The sequence below is a fragment of the Trachurus trachurus genome (assembly GCF_905171665.1).
Source record: "Trachurus trachurus genome assembly, chromosome: 18".
Classification (NCBI taxonomy): domain Eukaryota; kingdom Metazoa; phylum Chordata; class Actinopteri; order Carangiformes; family Carangidae; genus Trachurus; species Trachurus trachurus.
This window is the reverse complement of record NC_139909.1, coordinates 25,760,984-25,779,683: the sequence shown is the minus strand read 5'-3', so window position 1 is coordinate 25,779,683 and position 18,700 is coordinate 25,760,984. Positions and strand designations below refer to the sequence as shown.

At 43.0% G+C, this 18,700-nt stretch overlaps 1 protein-coding gene across 1 annotated transcript in view; it reads right to left on the bottom strand.

The window, feature by feature from the left end:
- Positions 1-16,268, bottom strand: part of slc8a4b (solute carrier family 8 member 4b) — a gene marked incomplete at its 3' end in the record, with an annotated part of 58,405 nt that extends 42,137 nt beyond the window's left edge. The window contains exons 1-10 of the mRNA XM_083993453.1: positions 16,015-16,268; positions 14,055-14,194; positions 13,296-13,448; positions 12,974-13,201; positions 12,469-12,876; positions 9,093-9,203; positions 8,857-9,009; positions 6,472-6,568; positions 6,071-6,262; positions 4,382-4,574 (exon numbers count right to left, since the gene is read on the bottom strand). Coding sequence (XP_083849579.1) covers positions 4,382-4,574; positions 6,071-6,262; positions 6,472-6,568; positions 8,857-9,009; positions 9,093-9,203; positions 12,469-12,876; positions 12,974-13,201; positions 13,296-13,448; positions 14,055-14,194; positions 16,015-16,195 — 1,856 coding nt within the window. The 5' untranslated portion in view covers positions 16,196-16,268. The remainder of the gene's footprint in view (positions 1-4,381; positions 4,575-6,070; positions 6,263-6,471; positions 6,569-8,856; positions 9,010-9,092; positions 9,204-12,468; positions 12,877-12,973; positions 13,202-13,295; positions 13,449-14,054; positions 14,195-16,014) is intronic.
- Between the last annotated feature and the right edge of the window lie 2,432 nt (positions 16,269-18,700).

The window sequence follows — 18,700 nt, the reverse complement described above, 5'->3', positions numbered from 1 at the left end:
AGAAGTGTGATGGTGTAAATAAGTAAAGGTGAAAGACAGAAGGGAGGGAGATGCAAATGAAGAGGAGTGGATAAGGGAGGGGGAGAGACACGAGATGACAGGAAGGTGAGGGTAGAGAGGAAGGTGAAGGAGTGAAGGAGGGAGGGAGCAAGGGAGGAGGGAGGGGGAAGGATGGTAAAAACTCATAGTGCGTGGAGGAATGTCTAAAAATATCAACAGAATAGGGGGTGGAGGTGGAAGAGTGTGACAAGTGACATGACACAGGGAAAGAAAGAAAGAAAGAAAGAAAGAAAGAAAGAAAGAAAGAAAGAAAGAAAGAAAGAAAGAAAGAAAGAAAGAAAGAAAGAAAGAAAGGCTGTGCAAACCAAAGTCAAGGTCAACTAATGGGAAAATTAATGAAGCAAAGACAGAGGGGACAGAAAAGGAGCTCACATTAGTGTAGAAGAGGAGAGAAAACACAGAGGTAGCAATGAGGACAGAATAAAGAGGGGGAGGAATATTATTATGTTGTGCAAACTGAACAAGTGGAAGAAGAGACCTTGGAAAAGAGACGAGAGAGAACAGGGAGATGGGAACAAAAAGAGGGATAAATAAACCGAAGGAAAGAGCTTGTGGGATATTGATAATGAGGGAGGTAGTAAGCCACCTTAAGCCCTCAGGCAGGAACTGACTGGACATCTCATGAATGGACGGATGGATGGATAAATGAAGGAATGGATAGACACGTGGACAGAGGGATGGATACCAAAGAGGGTATGAGATCTTGAAAGAAATGAAGGTACAACCACAGACGAGCATCGATGGCTGAGGAGAGGGAGGATGCTCCAGAGAATGAAGACGAAAGGATGAAAGGAAGAAATGAAGGACTGTGGAGGGAAAGAACGGGAGAAACAGATCGATATGTCAGTGGGGTTTCCTCTCTGTCACATCCCTCTCTCCCTCTCCTCCCACTCCTTTACATGGAAACATCTGATTATGGATCCATCCCCACCCTTTCCCCCAGTTTCACTCCACTTATCCAGCTTTTCTGCTACCAACCATCCCTTTCCTCTATTCCTCCTCTATTTCTCATTTTGAGGAGGACACACTGATGCAGCCGAACCGTGACCATGAAATCTGTGAAATTACACTGCAGCCGAGGCTTACAATAATCGTCTTATGTTAAAATAAACAGGGATAATGGCTAAACAGCTACTTCAGAGCGCGCTGAAGTATTTAAATGCACCAAGAGTCCAGATCCATACGGCTCTGAGGCTGGGAGCAGCAGCAGGTGAAACATTTACCATGCTCATCATTTTTAAGATGATGATTTAAGTTTAATGAAGGATGATTTGCATATTTTAAAACACATTATACTGGAGTTTCAAAGCTACAACCAACTGACCAAACAACAGATGGACATCATCACAGAGCCATACCATAATCACAGCTAAAAGAACAAAGATTAGCCTATGAAAGGCTACGAAGATCTATTTTAAAGGGTCAACATTTTGGCAAATTGGCCATAATCCCTATAGTCATAGCAGTAGGTTCGTTACCTTTAATTGTCAGTGCAAGCTATTTTTAGAACGGTGGAGCAGAGCTGCGAGCTTCTCAGAGCTACGCTACGGAGGCTCATGGGATTTCTTGGTTTCCCTCATCAAACTCATCAAATACAAAATCCAACAACTCCAAAACGCTTTTGTGGACAAGTTGTGACCTGCACATTCACCACGCTATGAGATAATAACGGAATGTTAGGAGACAGAGTTGTTTTATAGGCAAATGCAGAGACTGCTTGCTGAAAAACTGCCCCTGACTGGAATGCACATCAGTGGTTTTGCATGAATTTACCTCGAAAACAACTCTGTCTCCTAACGTTCCGTTATTATCTCTAGCTCTTTAGCTCTAAAACTATAGGGATTATGGCAATGGGCCAAAATGTTGAACTATCCCTTTAAGTTTAAGTTTGGGTTTCCCCACACAGGCCCTACTGTACAGATGCTGTAAGATGCTTAAATTTGCTTATTGTTTGCGCTTGACACACAAAGATACAACCTTTTAGTTGTAAAATATCTGCGTAATCCTCTTGTAGCAAACACAACAATGGTGGTTTCAGTTTTCAGATAATCTAATCTGCTGCGATCTCAGCTCCATTCACATCAGCCCTCTATTTAGCTCCCTGTTCTGACACGGCAGCAGCAGCAGCGGACTATTACAGAGCTACCAGAGGGCATCCTTGATCCTACGCTATATCTTTATCTTATCTCTCTCTTTCTCTCTCTCTCTCTCTCTCTCTCTCTCTCTCTCTCTCTCTCCCTCTGCAGCTCCTCCCTCCCTCGCTCCTCTCTCATCCCCTCCTGAACTCGCTGCTCACTAAGAGCGGTGATTGCATCATGGATAGTGCATCATTTCTCACACACACACATGCAAAAACACAGTGCCCTTGTAGTGACACTACCTAGAGGCTGCTTGGTATCAGATGGCGAGCTTCTTGTCCATGGAGCCATTAACGACATGTTTTCCTGGCACAGACCCACAGCTGAACCTACACCTGTAAGGACCCTCACTGACATAAAGACCTTAACCATCACAACTAGAGTCCACTACATACTGTATAACCACAGCCCTTAAAGCCCCAGTATGTAACTTATTTGGCTTTTTATTAGCAAAAATCAAATATTGCTTTCATAAATACGTATTTCACTGAAGTCCAATCACACCCGCATACAAATGAAAGCTTTCTCGTACCTTAGAATGAGTTGTTACAAGTCGTTACAAATACATAAGTGGGCGACGCACCGAACCGAGGCGGCCATGTTGCATCGCCATTTTTTTTACGTTGAGTGGCAGCGTGACCGTATAGGTAACCACGGAAACTCACCAGAGCTGTCGGCTCGGGGAGAAAGTTTTCCAGGTAGCGCCTGTTAAAACTGTCACCACTGTGTAGTGTGAGGAAGGACGGAGGCACTGATGTTGCATTCAGGTGCAGTCAGGTAGACGGCCGTCGGCAAACCAACCGGATGTCATTTTACACGAAAACGTGGGTCAGGTAAACAATACGACATCACCATGACAACATTGTTTTGCCTCGTGCTGGCGGACCACTTGTTTCCATACAGTAGAGGCTTGTTTATCCTGTTACATGCAGCGTCTGTTGTCTGTCTGACGTCTGCCCGATTTCACATGAATGCAACATCAAGAATACATTCAGATATGCAACCGCACCGCTAGATGGGGGGAATTCCTACGGATTATACCTTTAACTTTGACTTCCAAACAGCCCTACAGACATAAATGTCCTCACTTAACTTTAAAACTACTACAGAAGTATGAGAGCACACACTCTCTCGCACACAGGTAGACACACACTCCATCTTCCCAGTCTTCCTCTGAGGGTAAGCCACAGATGAGCAGCTTTTGAATGGGTTTGCCAGCATTTGCTGCCCCGAGTAACACAAGCACACACACACACACACAGCTGTAGTATTATAGCTGTGAGGAAACTGTCCCCGTGTAGCAACACATGAGCACCACTCACTGTTCAAGATGTCCCGATCCTGACTCCGCTCTCGACCTTGTCATTCATACAGCAGTTTGAGGAAGTGGGAACTGAACAAAACACCCTGTCAGAAACTCAGACTGGTCCCCATAAAGATACATTTACAAAACTGCACTCTCTCCCTTTCTCTCTCTCTCTCTCTCTTTCTCTCTCTCCCACACACACACACACACACACACTGAGCACTTGGTTTATAGGCCCCAGGAGTAAGACTGCATTCCCAACCGCTTTATGTATTGGTCAATTTAACACCGCTAACATCAGCATATTAAAAATGCATGCGCCTAAGGAAGCGAGAGCAATTTGGCAAGTGTGTATGCGTGTGCACACGCATGTGCAAGCATTTGAATGCAGAGTAGCCTACCTTAAAGAGCGGCATTATTACGCTGTTATCTACCTAATAGAGCTATTTACACTGCAAATGCATTTTAAACACCCAGTTAACCTTCAGAGCGGTTTTTGAATGGGAGTCAATCACACAGAAAGGAAACAGAGAGAGGAATGTGTTACTGCCAATCTAAAAATATGTCAGATTTTGCTTATACAAGAAATATCTTTATGAGAGACTGAGGGACTGGAACAGGATTTTTTTTTTTTTTGAGAAGTTATCCAGTGGTCAAGTTGTGCCAGAAAGCGAGCAGCTTGTACTGGAACTTAATGACAGCGGAGACCTCTGACTGCTCAGTTATGGAACAACCTGGGAAATCATGCAAATGTCTCGTCTGTGATATTAGCAAGTGTTCAGAGACGGAGAGAAATAATATTTCAATATGTTGTGGAGGAACTCAAATTCATGGCTTTGGACATTCTCAAATGAAATTACTGACAGCGCTGACTCACATGGTCTCGTCGTTCTGAAACTCCAGCTTGCCAGCAGACAGCTCGTAGTCCTCCCCTCCTCTAGCGGTGCCATCCAGGGTCCGATACGGGACGGCCACCAGGCCGCGGGCTCCTGAGGTCCTGAGCACCTTCACCTCCATCACACCCACGCTCTCACTCACCCTCTGACTGGCACCCTCAAAGGTAAAGATACCTGAGAAAGAAAGGAGAAGAAAGAAGACGAGACACAGAGAGAGAGAATATGTTGCGTCACAGGGGAGAAACACTAGAAAGACTTGAGAGATGAGGTTGTTGAACACCTACGCTCTCTTACCAGCCTGCTCTCCAAGGTGTATGGTATATATAGTGAGAGGATAATAGATTACCACCCACACGCTCGAGATAAAAGATAATAAGCATTAGGTAAATGCTCGCCCTCCACTCATCCTCCAGCACTTTGATTCTCCTCGGATGTTATCAAAGTCCTGTAAATGAAGTGGGGAAGTGGAGACTAGAACTTTCTAAATCTCTATCTGATACCTTTGTATGAATATTATGGGATTACCTGCTGTAACAAAGCCATACATCCATGTGGATTTACATGTTCCAGCTTCACAGAAGTATCAGAAGTCAAAGTGAAATTATTGTTGTCTTTGTTCTGATATGTGTGTGAGCATCGTAGTAATTAAAAAAAAAGAAAAATTAACTTATGGAGTGATGGTGTGGATCTTTAAAATGTTTGCAATATAATTTCTGTCTAACATCATAACAGGTAGTTAACAACCTCCTGTGTTGTGATTTTAGGTTCCTGTGTCTCTGTGTAATTACTCAACATTATCAGTTACAGGCAGAGCAGACGATTCCATTAAAGAGACACCGAGGAGTTTGCTTTTGGTTATAAAAGAGTCTCATATTAATGTGGATGAATCTACGTTACCCACACTTGTTAATGGGTCCATTTTCCATAAATATATAGTTTTGTCTTTATAGTTTTTTTGATTTTGTTATTTAATGGTCGACTCGCCCAGCATTTCCTAGTTTCTAGGTTTCCCGGACGCTGCCGGATCGCTAGTTGGCATCATTTCTGGTCAGAACTACGACGGTATCTGATCGTCTTCAAACCTCCGACTTCGTTCTTGATTAATGAAAACATTCTTCGCTAATGCTTTGGCTTTCGTCCGTCTTGCGCCAGTCCAAGAATTTCACCGTGCACACAGAGGCTCATGGGAAATGTAGTGTGAAAACACTTCTGCTTTCCGTAAGTCCCCGTAGTCACTTTAAATGTCCCATGTTCTATAAAGTCAAAATTCCATGTGTTCTTTTATTTTTAAAAGCAGGTGTAGGTTTATTATAAACTCTGCGTAAGTATCAAAGGTTCAGTTCACAGAGATATGAACACTGTACTCAGAAACTGAGCCTTAAACCAAACATCAAGACTTCCTGTGACTTTGTGATGTCACAACAAAGCAGTCACCAGTCATGATCTGAGAGCACACTACCCAGACCTACAGTACCGTTCAACCTTACAGGATTTGGTTTTTACCCAAAATCTGCAACATATCAGTTTTCAGAGGTATCTAATCTCCAACAGGAAATGTCAAAACATATTGAGATGGTTTCTGTTCTTAATACCACAGCTCCATCTTCTTATGGATATCACAAGTGAAAAATGTTAAACATAGGACCTTTAAGACTCTTCATGGTTCTTACCTGCGTGATCGTCGTCGTAGATGGTCACTGTGGCCGTGTGGTTGTCACCCAGAACAGCTTTAGGAGTGGTGCTACCATCCAGAGGAACGGTGCCCACCTCGGGGTAACCGACCACTCGAGGGTTACTCAGGTGGACGTAGAAATACTCATCCTCCTCAAAGATGTCGTCGTCAATCACCCCCACTGTGATTTCTGGGAGAAGAATTGTTATTATAGGGCGATGAGAGAGATAATGGTGCCGTTTAAAAACATTTTCAACAATAAAACCATTTTTGTCAAAGCCAGCAGAGAAAAAAATCTGCCCCAGGTTCTGCAGATGACCTCTGCTATTTGAGCCTTAGTCTCAGTGACATGTTTTTTGAAAATATATCATGAATTATTGCGATCACTGTTGTTTTTACCTTTCAGGGTCTCTCCGGGCTTAAACAGCAGCGTTCCCTCTGCAAATTCATAATCTGAACCTGCGTTGGCTGTACCGTCCTCTGTGCGATAATCCACCTGGGGGGTGGAGGGGTAGAAATACAGAGAGATAGGAAGTCGAGGGGGGGGGGACAGTGAGATAATGTAACAAAAAAAAAAGAAAAAAGAAAAAAGAAGGAGCCGCCAGAGATGAAACAGAAGTGAACAGATGTGAAAAGGGCAGATAAACACAAAGGGAGAAGGAGAAGAATGCAGAGAGTAGAGAAAGAGAGAGAGAGAGGAGGACAGCAGAGAGATGTAGGGGAGAGGCATTTGGGGAGATGGGAACAGAGGGTGAGAGAGAGAACATGAAAAACAACTTCATTAAACTGAGCCCTCTGGATAGATACAGTCTGATAATAAAGACTTTGAAGATAGTTCAACAAAACTTTCCCTGTATCCTCTGCTTTCTGTCTGTCCTCTCACCATCTGCTGCTTCATTAACCCCCTCCATCCCTTACACACGTACCTACGCTACGCCATCACCTTTTATGTCAAATTGAAAAAAAAAAAATCTGGTTAGTTGAAAATCATCTGTGGCTGTGAGCAAGTGACTCACTGTTGATGGTGCTGTTGTACTCATCCTCATGGCTCTGCTCCATTTTTAGCCCTTTATTAAATGTGTACAAGTGACAAAGCTGTAAACTTATTTTTAAGCTCATCCATTAAGCAGGCTGATATTGCTGAGACTACAGTTTACTGTGGTTTGATCAAATTACAGATATTCCAGACACGGGTAGTGCTGCTTTTCAATTTTCAGATTAATTTTAGATGATAAATTATATTTTTATACGATTCTAAAAGAAGAAAAATGATAAGATGATGTGTTGCATTTAAACTTTTATGGAAATGACGACATACTGTATGCTCGGCATGAACTGAATTTATATTGTAGGTTTAAATTAATGATAAACTTCCTTCAATACTCCTGTTTTATTTGAAATACGCTAGGTATAAGGAGTGGCCTACATGTACCGTACTCTAATACATTTTAATGCTGAATAGATAGTAGGAACCCTGCTGCCCCAGTTTTTAAAGCTGTTATAATCAATATTTCCTTTTACAACGTTTAATTTCATCATACTATGTGAACTTGAAAGATACAGTACTGCCAGCAGTGACAACCCAATTGTGAATTATTGCTTGAATGATGATGTTAATGATGCTTAAATGCTACTGCATTTAAGCATCATTATCATTAACATCATTTTAGGATTAACATCATTTTAGGATTTAGCAAATTGGTTTTGTTTCCAGGCTTCACCTTTCACTTTTACTGCATTGTGTTACAGTAACTGCATCGGTGTACACTGTAGTGAACATAGTGGAGCACTGAGCAGATAAGATGAAGAGAAAAACATTGTTTAAAGGAAAGTGAATATTGCATTTGTATTCATCAGATAGTCTGGAAAACAGCTCTTGGCTACTGTTGCTCTGCTGGATATGTAACTAAACAAGTGTTTGTTCACAAGTTAGCAATATTAGCTCGAAAGAGAATGTGATCAATCCTCTTTCTACTCTCTACAACTGGGCAGAAAACAAATGAATGAGGCTGAAATCTCTGCCTTGTGTTAAAATGCTAAGCCTTTTAATGAGATTTATTCATGGGTAGATCCTCTGAACTTTGTTTAAGTGCATTAAAAAGTCTGGGATTGTGAATAGATTCCTAGAACTTTTCACCCCGTGACATCATTTCTTCATCATTAGGTGTGTAGGTTAAATAAGCCATTTGACTTAATAAAATCAGCCCTGACTGAAGCTATGCTATTAGCATACGTATATACACACAACACTGATGTTGCATCGTTGCTTCATTTGTACACAAGGAGAAGAATAGAGGGCGGCCTTGCAAATTCCCTGTAGTGGATTAGATCAGATAGCACATCACCGCCACAGAGTCTCTGTGGGAGACTTCAAAGAAAATCTCTTATTCAGATTATCAGCTACGGTTAAACCCTAGATCAATGAGCCTTTGCAAAAAGACATCCTTTTTTTTAGGTCATAACAAGAATATGTAGAAAATGAAGAAAGTGTCTCCCAGTTCTCCTCTCCTCTCCTCTCTTCACACATTTCTATCCCTTTACCAGCATCCAACCAGAAAAGAGAGCAAAGATGCTCAGAGCCTGTCGAGTGGATGATTTGAGTAAAACCAGACCAAACCCAGGAGAAGCGCCAAAGCTGCGAGTGAACTCAGTCCAGAGAAGAGTTTTGTTTCCTCGGGAGTCTCTTGGCGTCTCTCCCTCAAACACAGGCTTTGATACAGCCTGAACATTTTAATTCCTGTTCTCTGAGCAGTCTTCTGTCTTGTATTCATTCCACACACGCACCTTAACGGTAACTCCAGCTTCTCCTCCGTGCCTGCCGACGGTCAGCTTCAGGGAGCCGCAGTTTTCAAAGCACTGGTACAAAGCGGGTTCAAACTCCAACCTGGTGGTGTGGGGGTCGTCCTCCTGGGCCTGGGTCTCATGGCTGCTCACCACCTGGAAGGAAAACACACAGTATCAGATGTCATGTGTTCTTTTGCAGAGGTTGAATGGATTTTAAACGGGGAGTCGTGTCTCACTTTGCGAGCCTGGTCGGCAGCGTGCTTCTTGAGGATGTTTCCGGCTCCGATCATCATCCTGGTTGCCTGGATACGGTAGAACGCCCTGCTCTTCTGCTGCTGCATCAGGGTCTGATCAACAGAAGCAATTAATTAACACAGTGATCTATTGTATCTACCATGTCAATTTGTAGCTTCATTTGCTTCCCAGATTCAACCTGCTTGTATTTATAAGCTTTGTTCTTAAATGTCAGCTAGAATACAAAGGTAGCAAATCTTGAGCAGCAAACCACAGGTTGGTTAGAGGTCACAGGTTAAGCACAGAGTTAATCAAAGACTCTTCATAAGTGTGGTTGCTTGACATTCTAACCCAGATCCAGCACTTAAAGATGAGGGATGTGTTGGAGCTTCAAATAATTTGTGTTTTTTGATATACTGCCAAAACAGACATTATACATCAGTGGAATCACTCTGACAAAGAATGATTTGAGGCTGAAGCCATCCACTTGCTTTGAAATGAACCTCTCTAGACTCTAGCTGGCTCTCTTAGCTGCAAACTTTAAATCTAATGAGCCTAATCAATCTGAAGTTAATGATTTCAATAAAAACGTACAGTACATGTGACTGGCAATTTAATATCCTCACAATCCACCAAATTGAAAATGAACAAATTGGCCACTCTGGCCGTGGAGATGATTAGATCAAATGTGGCGTCAGAGCAGAAAAAGCTGCATTTTTATTTATTTAAAAGGAAGCAAGCCGGCAGTTTTGCCGCAGAATCCTCATTTAACTCTCTCTGTCTCTCTAGACGAAAGAAGTCAGAATTTAGTATCATTCTTAGTTTTGTTAAAAATTTGATCTGTTTTTTCTGCATAAGTTGTTCTAACTAACTAAAAGTCCAACTCCCTGGACCAGTGAGTGAAGAAACTGTTTACTTTGACCACAAGAGCCTCAGTTTACCTAGTGGAGTTTAATCTCCAGGGCAGTTGTCATTTTTATTTGCAGCCTGGGGCTGAGCGCGTAGCAGCGAGGGGAGGGAGGTCTGAATGCATCTGTGTCTGCCAAACTCCTTTCCTTCCCTCCTTCTCTACCACAGGCAAAGGCCAAGAAACTGACTTGGAGAGGAGGCAAGGAGAGGATGAGGGGAGGGAAGAGAAAGGGAGAGCAGCGGCGGCTTGGACAGCCTCTGTGGTTAGGCATTAAAGGATAAAATGTGTGGAATGAACAAAACTGCAGAATCCTTAATGTGCCAATGTGATGACTGCTTGTCACAGTATAAACATGGGTTTTCTATATTTTAAGCAACTGTGGTAAATATCACAACAAAGAGATGTGTGTGTAGTGAGGCTTGTTTCTTTTCACCAGGGATTACAGCCGATTAACCAAGTGGGTGATTAATCGCTGTGACAATCAAGACTCAGCTAAACTAACAAAACATACAGTAAGCAAAGCAATACAGTAGGTTTTCATCATTTATAGATATCAGTTAAGAAAATATCAAATCTAGATTCCCCAAAAAATCTTAACTCGAGATTTTGCATCTCATGCAGGGTTCCCACTCTTTTCTTGAAATCATTTTCCAGGACATTCTCAGCTGTTACACTATGACAGACATTTCACCACGTCATACACTAATCCATCCTGCGTCCCATTCATGCTTTGGAGAAGTATTCCTTTCAATAGTTCATTATCTTATCTTGTACGTTTAACCAGTTTGTTTCTATGTTTATTCCTCTCTCACCCCCAGAAGTCTGATTTAAAGATGTGCAGTCTGGGGGCGGCGTTTAACTCAGTTGGTAGAGCTGCCGCCCCATGTTGAGGCTACAGTCCTCACTGCAGGTGGCCCCGGTTCGAATCCCGCATCGGGCAGCCCTTTCCTGCATGTCATGTCTCTGCCTCCCCATTTCCTGTCTCTCTCTCGACTGTGCTATCAATTAAAGGCAATAAAAAGCCCCAAAAATATACTTAAAGGGACAATGAGGAGTTTTGGAAAAGCGAAGTGTTTTCACACTACATTTATGAGCCTCCGCGCACCGTGAAATTATTTGACCGGCGCAAGACAGACTGGTGTTTTCATTCATCAAGAATTAAAGTCAGAGGTTCAAAGACGATCAGATACCGTCGTAGTCCCGACCATAAACAGCGATTCGGCGGCGTTATTCTCATGACTCGCCGGGCAGCGTCCGCGAAACCGAAAGTAAGGAAACACTGGTCGGCTCGACCAGCATTTCCACCACCACTTATAATAACAAAATAACGATAGAGACAAAACAATATATTTATCGAAAATGGAGCCATTACTGTAACAAGTGTGGGTAACGTAGATTCCTCCTTGTTGTCCCTTTAAAAGAAAAAAAAAGTGCAGTCTATGGCTCTGATTTATCTATGAAATAATATCTTACATGCTTAGAAATTATGACAAATTTATCATAGAGCAATGCAAACATGTTGTTTTTGTTTTTAAACCACGCCCACAAACATTTTCCAGGTTTTCCAGGACGCGTGGGAACCCTGTCATGGTTGGATATTCAGGAGCGAGGCAGCATGTGGACCTCGAGTTAAACATTTTTTGTCCTGTTTACTGAACTTTCACGCTCACGTTTCTAAAGCTCGTGTAACTTACCGGGCAACACTTCAGCTGGATGGCAGAGGGGTTGCATGTTATAGTGTTGTCAATCAGGTGAAGCAGCAGCTTCCTCTCTGCAGACTAGTGGTTTAGTCAGCACAGAACATTATTATAGGAGGAGTGTCCTAGAAAACTAGTTCCTCTGCATAGCTGTTTGGAAAGTTATAGTCGTCTATATTTGGTGTGTGTGTGTGTGTGTGTGTGTGTGTGTGTGTGTGTGTGTGTGTGTGTGTGTGTGTGTGTGTGTGTGTGCATGATTGGTTGTCTATTTCCCCAAAAATAATCATTGCAATAAAAGACACAAATGGTGCGATTAATTTTAATCAAGTTTAGTGAGGCGGTGATGTAATGATTAGCCGTGGAATTGCAAAGTCATTTGTCAAACAGCTGGGAAAGTGGCTGTGGAACATTTTTAGAAATGTTCTCTGTGCAGCAGCAGCAGCTCGGTGCTGTCACCTTCAAGAACTGTCCTACCTGCTGTCACCTGAAACATCTTGTTCACAACCAAATGTGCCACAACTAAGCGTCTTCTCCAATGCAATGTCACCCTGAGAGAGGGGGGCGCATATGAAATGTGATGCGTGATGCTGTGGCTGCTACTGTTTCATTCTGTTACATGTAAATAGGTCAGAGAGCTCAGAAACAGAACTGCAAGATGAAGCTGAACGGAGCGAATACAGCAGAAGCGGAGACGGAGCAAACAAGTGGTTAAAGAAGCTTTAAATGTCGGACTGTTCCTTTAACAATACACTATTACAAACTCATCCTTACCTGATAATTCGCCATCTCAATCAGCTGCTCCATGTCTTTGTCCGGGTGCCTCTGCTTCAGCTCCTTCAGCGTCCTCGCCATGTCCCTCCTGGCCTCGTCCTCCTCGTCCTTCGGTCCCCCGTCTTCCATCATCCCTCCGTCCATCCCGCTGTGACAGTTGAGCGCCATCTGTCCGTCCAGCTCCAGCATGTCCATCTTGGTGAAGCCGCCCGGGCCCAGCGCTCCTCCTCCGCCGTCCATGCCCATCCCTCCGTCCGCCCCTCCCTCCGTCTCAATGATGATGCCGCGGTGCTTATCGGCACGGTAACGCTTGCGGACGTACTTGTAGATGAGGAGGCGGCGGTCGGCCACCCAGGCCTGGACCACGCAGAGGGGGAAGTAGAGGAAGGTCAGCACTGCCTCCCATACCTAAAAGAGAGAAGACACCTTTCAACACCTTTGTTCCTTCCTTTCCTTTCCTTCCCTTCATCTTCCTCTTCTTTCCAAATTTTCTTTATACCCTCACCTCCACCTCTCCGGGCGAGAAGACGCTCAGAATTAAGTAGAGCCATATGTAGGCAAAGATACTCCAAGCCGCCGTGACGAAAAACACCCGAAGGTGTTTGATTTTGCGCGTCTCCCCGTCTGGCACCACATACACACACAGGGCGATGATGACGAACATGTTGAAGGCAGCGCTGCCCACGATGGTGCTGGGGCCCAGAGAGCCAGCTTCAAAATTGTGGCCGCAAACCTATAGAAGGGAGCGAAAATCAAATTACTGCGTTCCCATTACACTTTGTACCGGTTAATCTAATGTGTAACCACCCGGCTCATATTGTACCGACCTCAATAACAGACAGCAGTATCTCTGGGGCACTAGAACCCAAGGCCATCAGAGTGAGATTAGAAACAGTCTCATTCCAGATTCTGACCGTGGCCGTGGTGGTCTCACCGTTCGACTTCTTTATGGTGATCTCCTTCTCCTGGGAAGTTATGACCTGGAGAGAAAGAAGGAGAGAGAATGAAACATAAAAGGGAAAGAAAGTAAAGTAAAAGAGGCAAAGGAGTAAAGAGAAGAAAGAAAAAGAAAGGAAAGAAGAAGAGGGGAAAGGAAAGATAAAGAGAGGAAAGGAAAGGAAAGGAAAGGAAAGGAAAGGAAAGGAAAGGAAAGGAAAGGAAAGGAAAGGAAAGGAAAGATAAAGAGGGGAAAGGAAAGAAGAGGAAAGGAAAGGAAAGGAAAGGAAAGGAAAGGAAAGGAAAGGAAAGGAAAGGAAAGGAAAGGAAAGGAAAGGAAAGGAAAGGAAAGGAAAGGAAAGGAAAGGAAAGGAAAGGAAAGGAAGGGAAAGGAAAGGAAAGGAAAAGAAAAGAAAAGAAAAGAAAAGAAAAGAAAAGAAAGAAAAGAAAAGAAAAGAAAGGAAAGGAAAGAAGAAGAGGGGAAAGGAAAGATAAAGAGAGGAAAGAAGAGGAGAGGAAAGGAAAGGAAACATCATGATAGCTAATATGAATGCATGTATAACTTCATTAATCTGCATGTAATACTGTGGAGGAATACATAATGGAGCAGGTTAATGCTGAGGTGTGTGTGTGGGTGTGATGTTACCTACCTCTATAGATGACATGAATCTGTCTGCTATAATGCTCATGCCCAGGAACATGTAAATGAGTGCTACGAAGTAAACAATGGCCCGCGCCACTTTGTCGCCCACAGAGGGGTTCTGCGGGTTCCACACGGGCAGCACCACTCCTGAAATGAACAAGACGGAGACAGAGTGTTGCGGCAAAAGATCACAAGTAATATTTGGTTGCAACGATTTTTATGTAATAACCTCACTAATCTCTGCCTCTCTGAGCTTGTATAGGCTGTCACTGTGGGCATTCTGTGAAAAGCCCACAGCCTGATTAAGGATTATAATAAGTGGGGGATTTCCCATATGGTCCCATTTGTTCTACTGAAACTTATTGAAATGGATCCATGCGCTCCAGTTCCAGGGCAGTAAATTGGCTAAAGTAGCAGATAACTCACCAGTGGTGCTCTTTTAGCTCGGCGAAGAAATAAAACACCATCACCTTCGTATGCTACGACGTTACTGCTGTGGCTGTTTTTTGTGAATATTCTGCTGACAGCTCTAACTAGTATATTATAGCACCTGGTCATTTTGCCAATAAATCTCCTGCCTATTGTTGTCAGAGTAGTCTGGAGTCGTCACACAGACTGAGCTGGCAAAATATACCGCAATACGTACCAGGAGGTTAGGGTATGTCAGGAAATTAAAGGGGATATATTATGGAAATATCACTTTTTGAAGGCTCTTTAACATATATTAGGGTTTTTGGCTTGTCCTCCGGCCCCCAAAATGTGAGAATTTACAAAAAAATCTGTAATTTTAAGGCTCCCTAGGTTAAAGTTTTTTTAATTAAATTTGCATAATACCACCCATACCTGTACTGGTTGAAGGGGTGGGGCGGGGTAAGCAGTGGTTCATTTGCATTTAAAGGGACAGACACTGAAACCAGCCGTTCGGAACAGGGCTGTTTTGAGAGGATGAAAAGAGCTGTGATGTTTGATCCTTGGGGTATTTTGACCAAAGCATGTCACAGACATGTCTTTAAGACACCTGGGAACTATTATAATTTGTGGAAAAGGGGCAGAATATGTCTCCTTTAAAGAAGCCATTTCCAAGTTTTCCAGTTGTTCCATATGTAGCGTTAGCATCAACAGCTGTTTACTCACCAGTTCTAGCCAAGAGCTTTAGTCACAGTTGATTTTACAAGACAAGAACTGACAACACAATCTCTGTGAGGCTTCTTCAGTGCCGAGAGGACAGTGATGAGTCAGTGATTGGGATTTCCCAGACAGGGCTAGCTGGTTAGCATGCTAACTTCAGCTAAGCTAAGCATGCGGGTTGGATTCCACAGCTGGAAACAGCTCTTGGTGAGTAAAGGAATGAAATTTGATGCTGAACCCACAACATTTCTCCTAGACTGGTAAGTAAACAGCCGTTAATGTGAATATTATTGTATGTCATTATGGGAATGGCATATTACTGAGCTTCAGCTGACCCTCAGGTGAACTGTAGCGCTCTGTTTCCTTTATCTGAATAGCTCCAGAGTTGAGACAATGGAGGCTATTAAATCTGCAGGATACTATCACTGACTAACCACAGCCGAGCCATGTAATTCAATATATGCACTGCCTCCATTGTAACATGAGTATAATAATAGATCATAAACGTCATGCTTCATTGTTTCTTTAACAAGGACCAATAGGATTTGTTGAATAATCCAATTGAATGAAAGAAGTATTGTAAATGAATGTGGAGGTATTGGATAAAGTGTATTTTTGTAATGATGGTGAACATCATTATGTTATATCTGTTTACGATATTAATGTCCTATATACCTAATGCATCAATACGGCTTTTAACTCTTTCCTCTGCTTAATCCAAGCTGCACTTGTTGAAAGCATTACAGAGGTATTGAATCTATCCTATGTAATCGTTTTAATCCCTCTCTACATACATTAAACTGCAGCACATTCACGGATAAGACCACCGACCAACCCACCTTCCTGACAGGCGTCTCCGGTAGCTGTACAGTTTTTCTCAGATGAACCTGCGTGGGCCGACCCAGGACACGACAGGAGCAGTAAGAAAGAGAGGGAGAAGAAGAGGATGGAAGAGGAGAGGCGGGAAGGGTGGAGGGAGGTCAGAGAGGTCGGAGACACAGACATGGCTGCTGGAGCCATTTCTGCTGATGCGGCCGGGCCTTCACTGGACTCTACTGCGTTCTGCTGGCTCTGCTCAGTGTGAGGCGACGTCCAAAACCTAGAGTTAGACAGAGAGAGGAGACAAAAGGAGAGTTTGTTTCAGTCGCACCACTTGAGCTATTTCAGTTTTGCTTTAATTCCATTCATTACAAGAAACGTCCTCTGCTGCTTTTAGATTAGATTAGTTTGTGTGCCTTCAATTAAAGGGGAGGGAAAACAGCCCTGAATGAGCTGTCCTGTTAGAAAACCTCACACCTGTGATTAAAGGCACTAACATTCTTTATTTTTATTAAATGCAGCTGAAAATATGCTTAATTTGTGGATTAAAAACAGATCAAATAGAATAAAAAACTACAAATAAAAGGCCATTACATCACAGCAAGTCCATACAACACATTAAAGAAGGGCTGTAAATGATGTTACACGTGTAGCCAGTGTGTGTGTGTGTGTGTGTGTTAAAGTAATCACGTCTGTAATAAAGCTGAAGAAGGTGCTGCAGGCCGATAAGAGAAATCAATCACCTCTTGTTTTTAACCTGGACTGCAGAACAGTCAATAGGAGCCTTTTCTTAGAGATGGATCAAAGAGTGGACACACGCTCTATTTGTAATGTGGACATTAAAGCTATAGGGTCGTTTTTAATTTAGCTTTAGTTTGATAGAAATCTCTCACAGCACTGCACAGTATGAACTGTCTCATTAGAGTGTTTTTCTTGCTGGGTCTTCCTTCACTGAAATGTGACCAGAGACCTCTTGAAATCACTTGTGATAATAACAGATAACCAGTGTGAGAATGGAAGTGGGTTTATGTAATCTAGGCCAGAGCAGAGGGCTTTGGTTTTTTTTTTATAAATGAGCAGAGTCGCGGCCCCCTCAGCCAGAACATGACTCTGAATCCCAGTGGTGATAAGTTTTCACAGCAGCAAATAAAATATAGATGTTCACAGACACTTCCCAAACCACTTCCTCAGACAGCACACACTGGTGGATTCTTCAAATAAAATCAGAGCGTACATTTTAGGTTATGGATGGTTAAAGCTACGCTGTTCACATTTCTATGAGAAAAATGAGACAAGTTACATGTGGTCTGGTCTGTGACTGTTGCTGTTGCAGCAGCTCCCTTCAGCTCCACAGAGTGTTTTAGCATCTCAGTGTATTGGTTTTGCAGGCTGCACCAAATGCTGCCACAGTAGTTAATAATATAAGATAATAATACAATATGTAATATGCTGTATATGTGTAATATTTCCGAGTACAGGTACAGCTTGTTTACTGGTTTACTTCGCCCCCAAGAAACCAAAAAGAAAGACTTGTATGCAGTCAGAGAGGAGGTGCTGCCTGAGGGTATGAGCTCAGGGCCAAACATCTCAAGGCTCTTTTCTTCTGCTGAATCTTGTTGCACAGTTAAAGGTATAGTTCAACATTTGGCAAATTGGCCCATTGCCATAATCCCTATAGTCATAGCAGTAGGTTCATTACCTTTTAGAACGGCGGAGCAGAGCTGTGAGCTGCTCAGAGCTACGCTACAGAGGCTAATGGGATTTCTTGGTTTCCCTCATCAAACTCATCAAATGCACAATCCAAAAACGCTCTTGTGGAGAAGTTGTGACCTGCACATTCACCACGCTATGAGATACTAATGTAACATTATGGGATTGGAGTTGTTTTCGAGGTAAATTCATGCAAAACTGCTGATGCGCATTCCTGTTGGGGCAGTTTTTCGGCAAGCAGTCTCTGCATTTGCCTCGAAAACAACTCTGTCTCATAATGTTCCGTTATTATCTCATAGCGTGGTGAATGTGCAGGTCACAACTTGTCCACCAGAGCGTTTTGGAGTTGTTGGATTGTGTATTTGATGAGTTTGATGAGGGAAACCAAGAAATCCCATTAGCCTCCGTAGCGTAGCTCTGAGCAGCTCACGGCTCTGCTCTGCCATTCTAAAAATACCTTGCACCGACAATTAAAGGTAATGAACCTACTGCTATGACTATAGGGATTATGACAATGGGCCAGTTTGCCAAAATGTTGAACTATCCCTTCATGGCCAAAATGTTCCAACTATAGTGACTCTTAACACTCTGGATCAGGATGAGTGTCGCTTAACTGCAGTGAGTCTACTGTATAAACCAGTTCTTCCGAGCTCAGCAGTCCCCAGCGGAAATAATGGCCTTGAATCAAAGGGCTTCATGTGAGCATCTCTACACATTAGTCATTATAGACCACCCCATGTGAGTGCAGCCAGCTGTAAACGCTGCTCTACAGTGTCAGTAAATACAAGCTGAGCTGGGATACAGCAGCAGCAATATGTTTCCATGAGGAGGAAGCAGAATGTCTTTCCCGATGGACCAGAGACGATGTGTGTTGTGAGTGAAAACAGGAAGGGAAACGGGTCAAATCAGTGAGCACACTGCAAACAGAGGAACAGACACACACACACACATATTAGCCAGGCACACATGGTACATAGTATACACACAAAACACGGA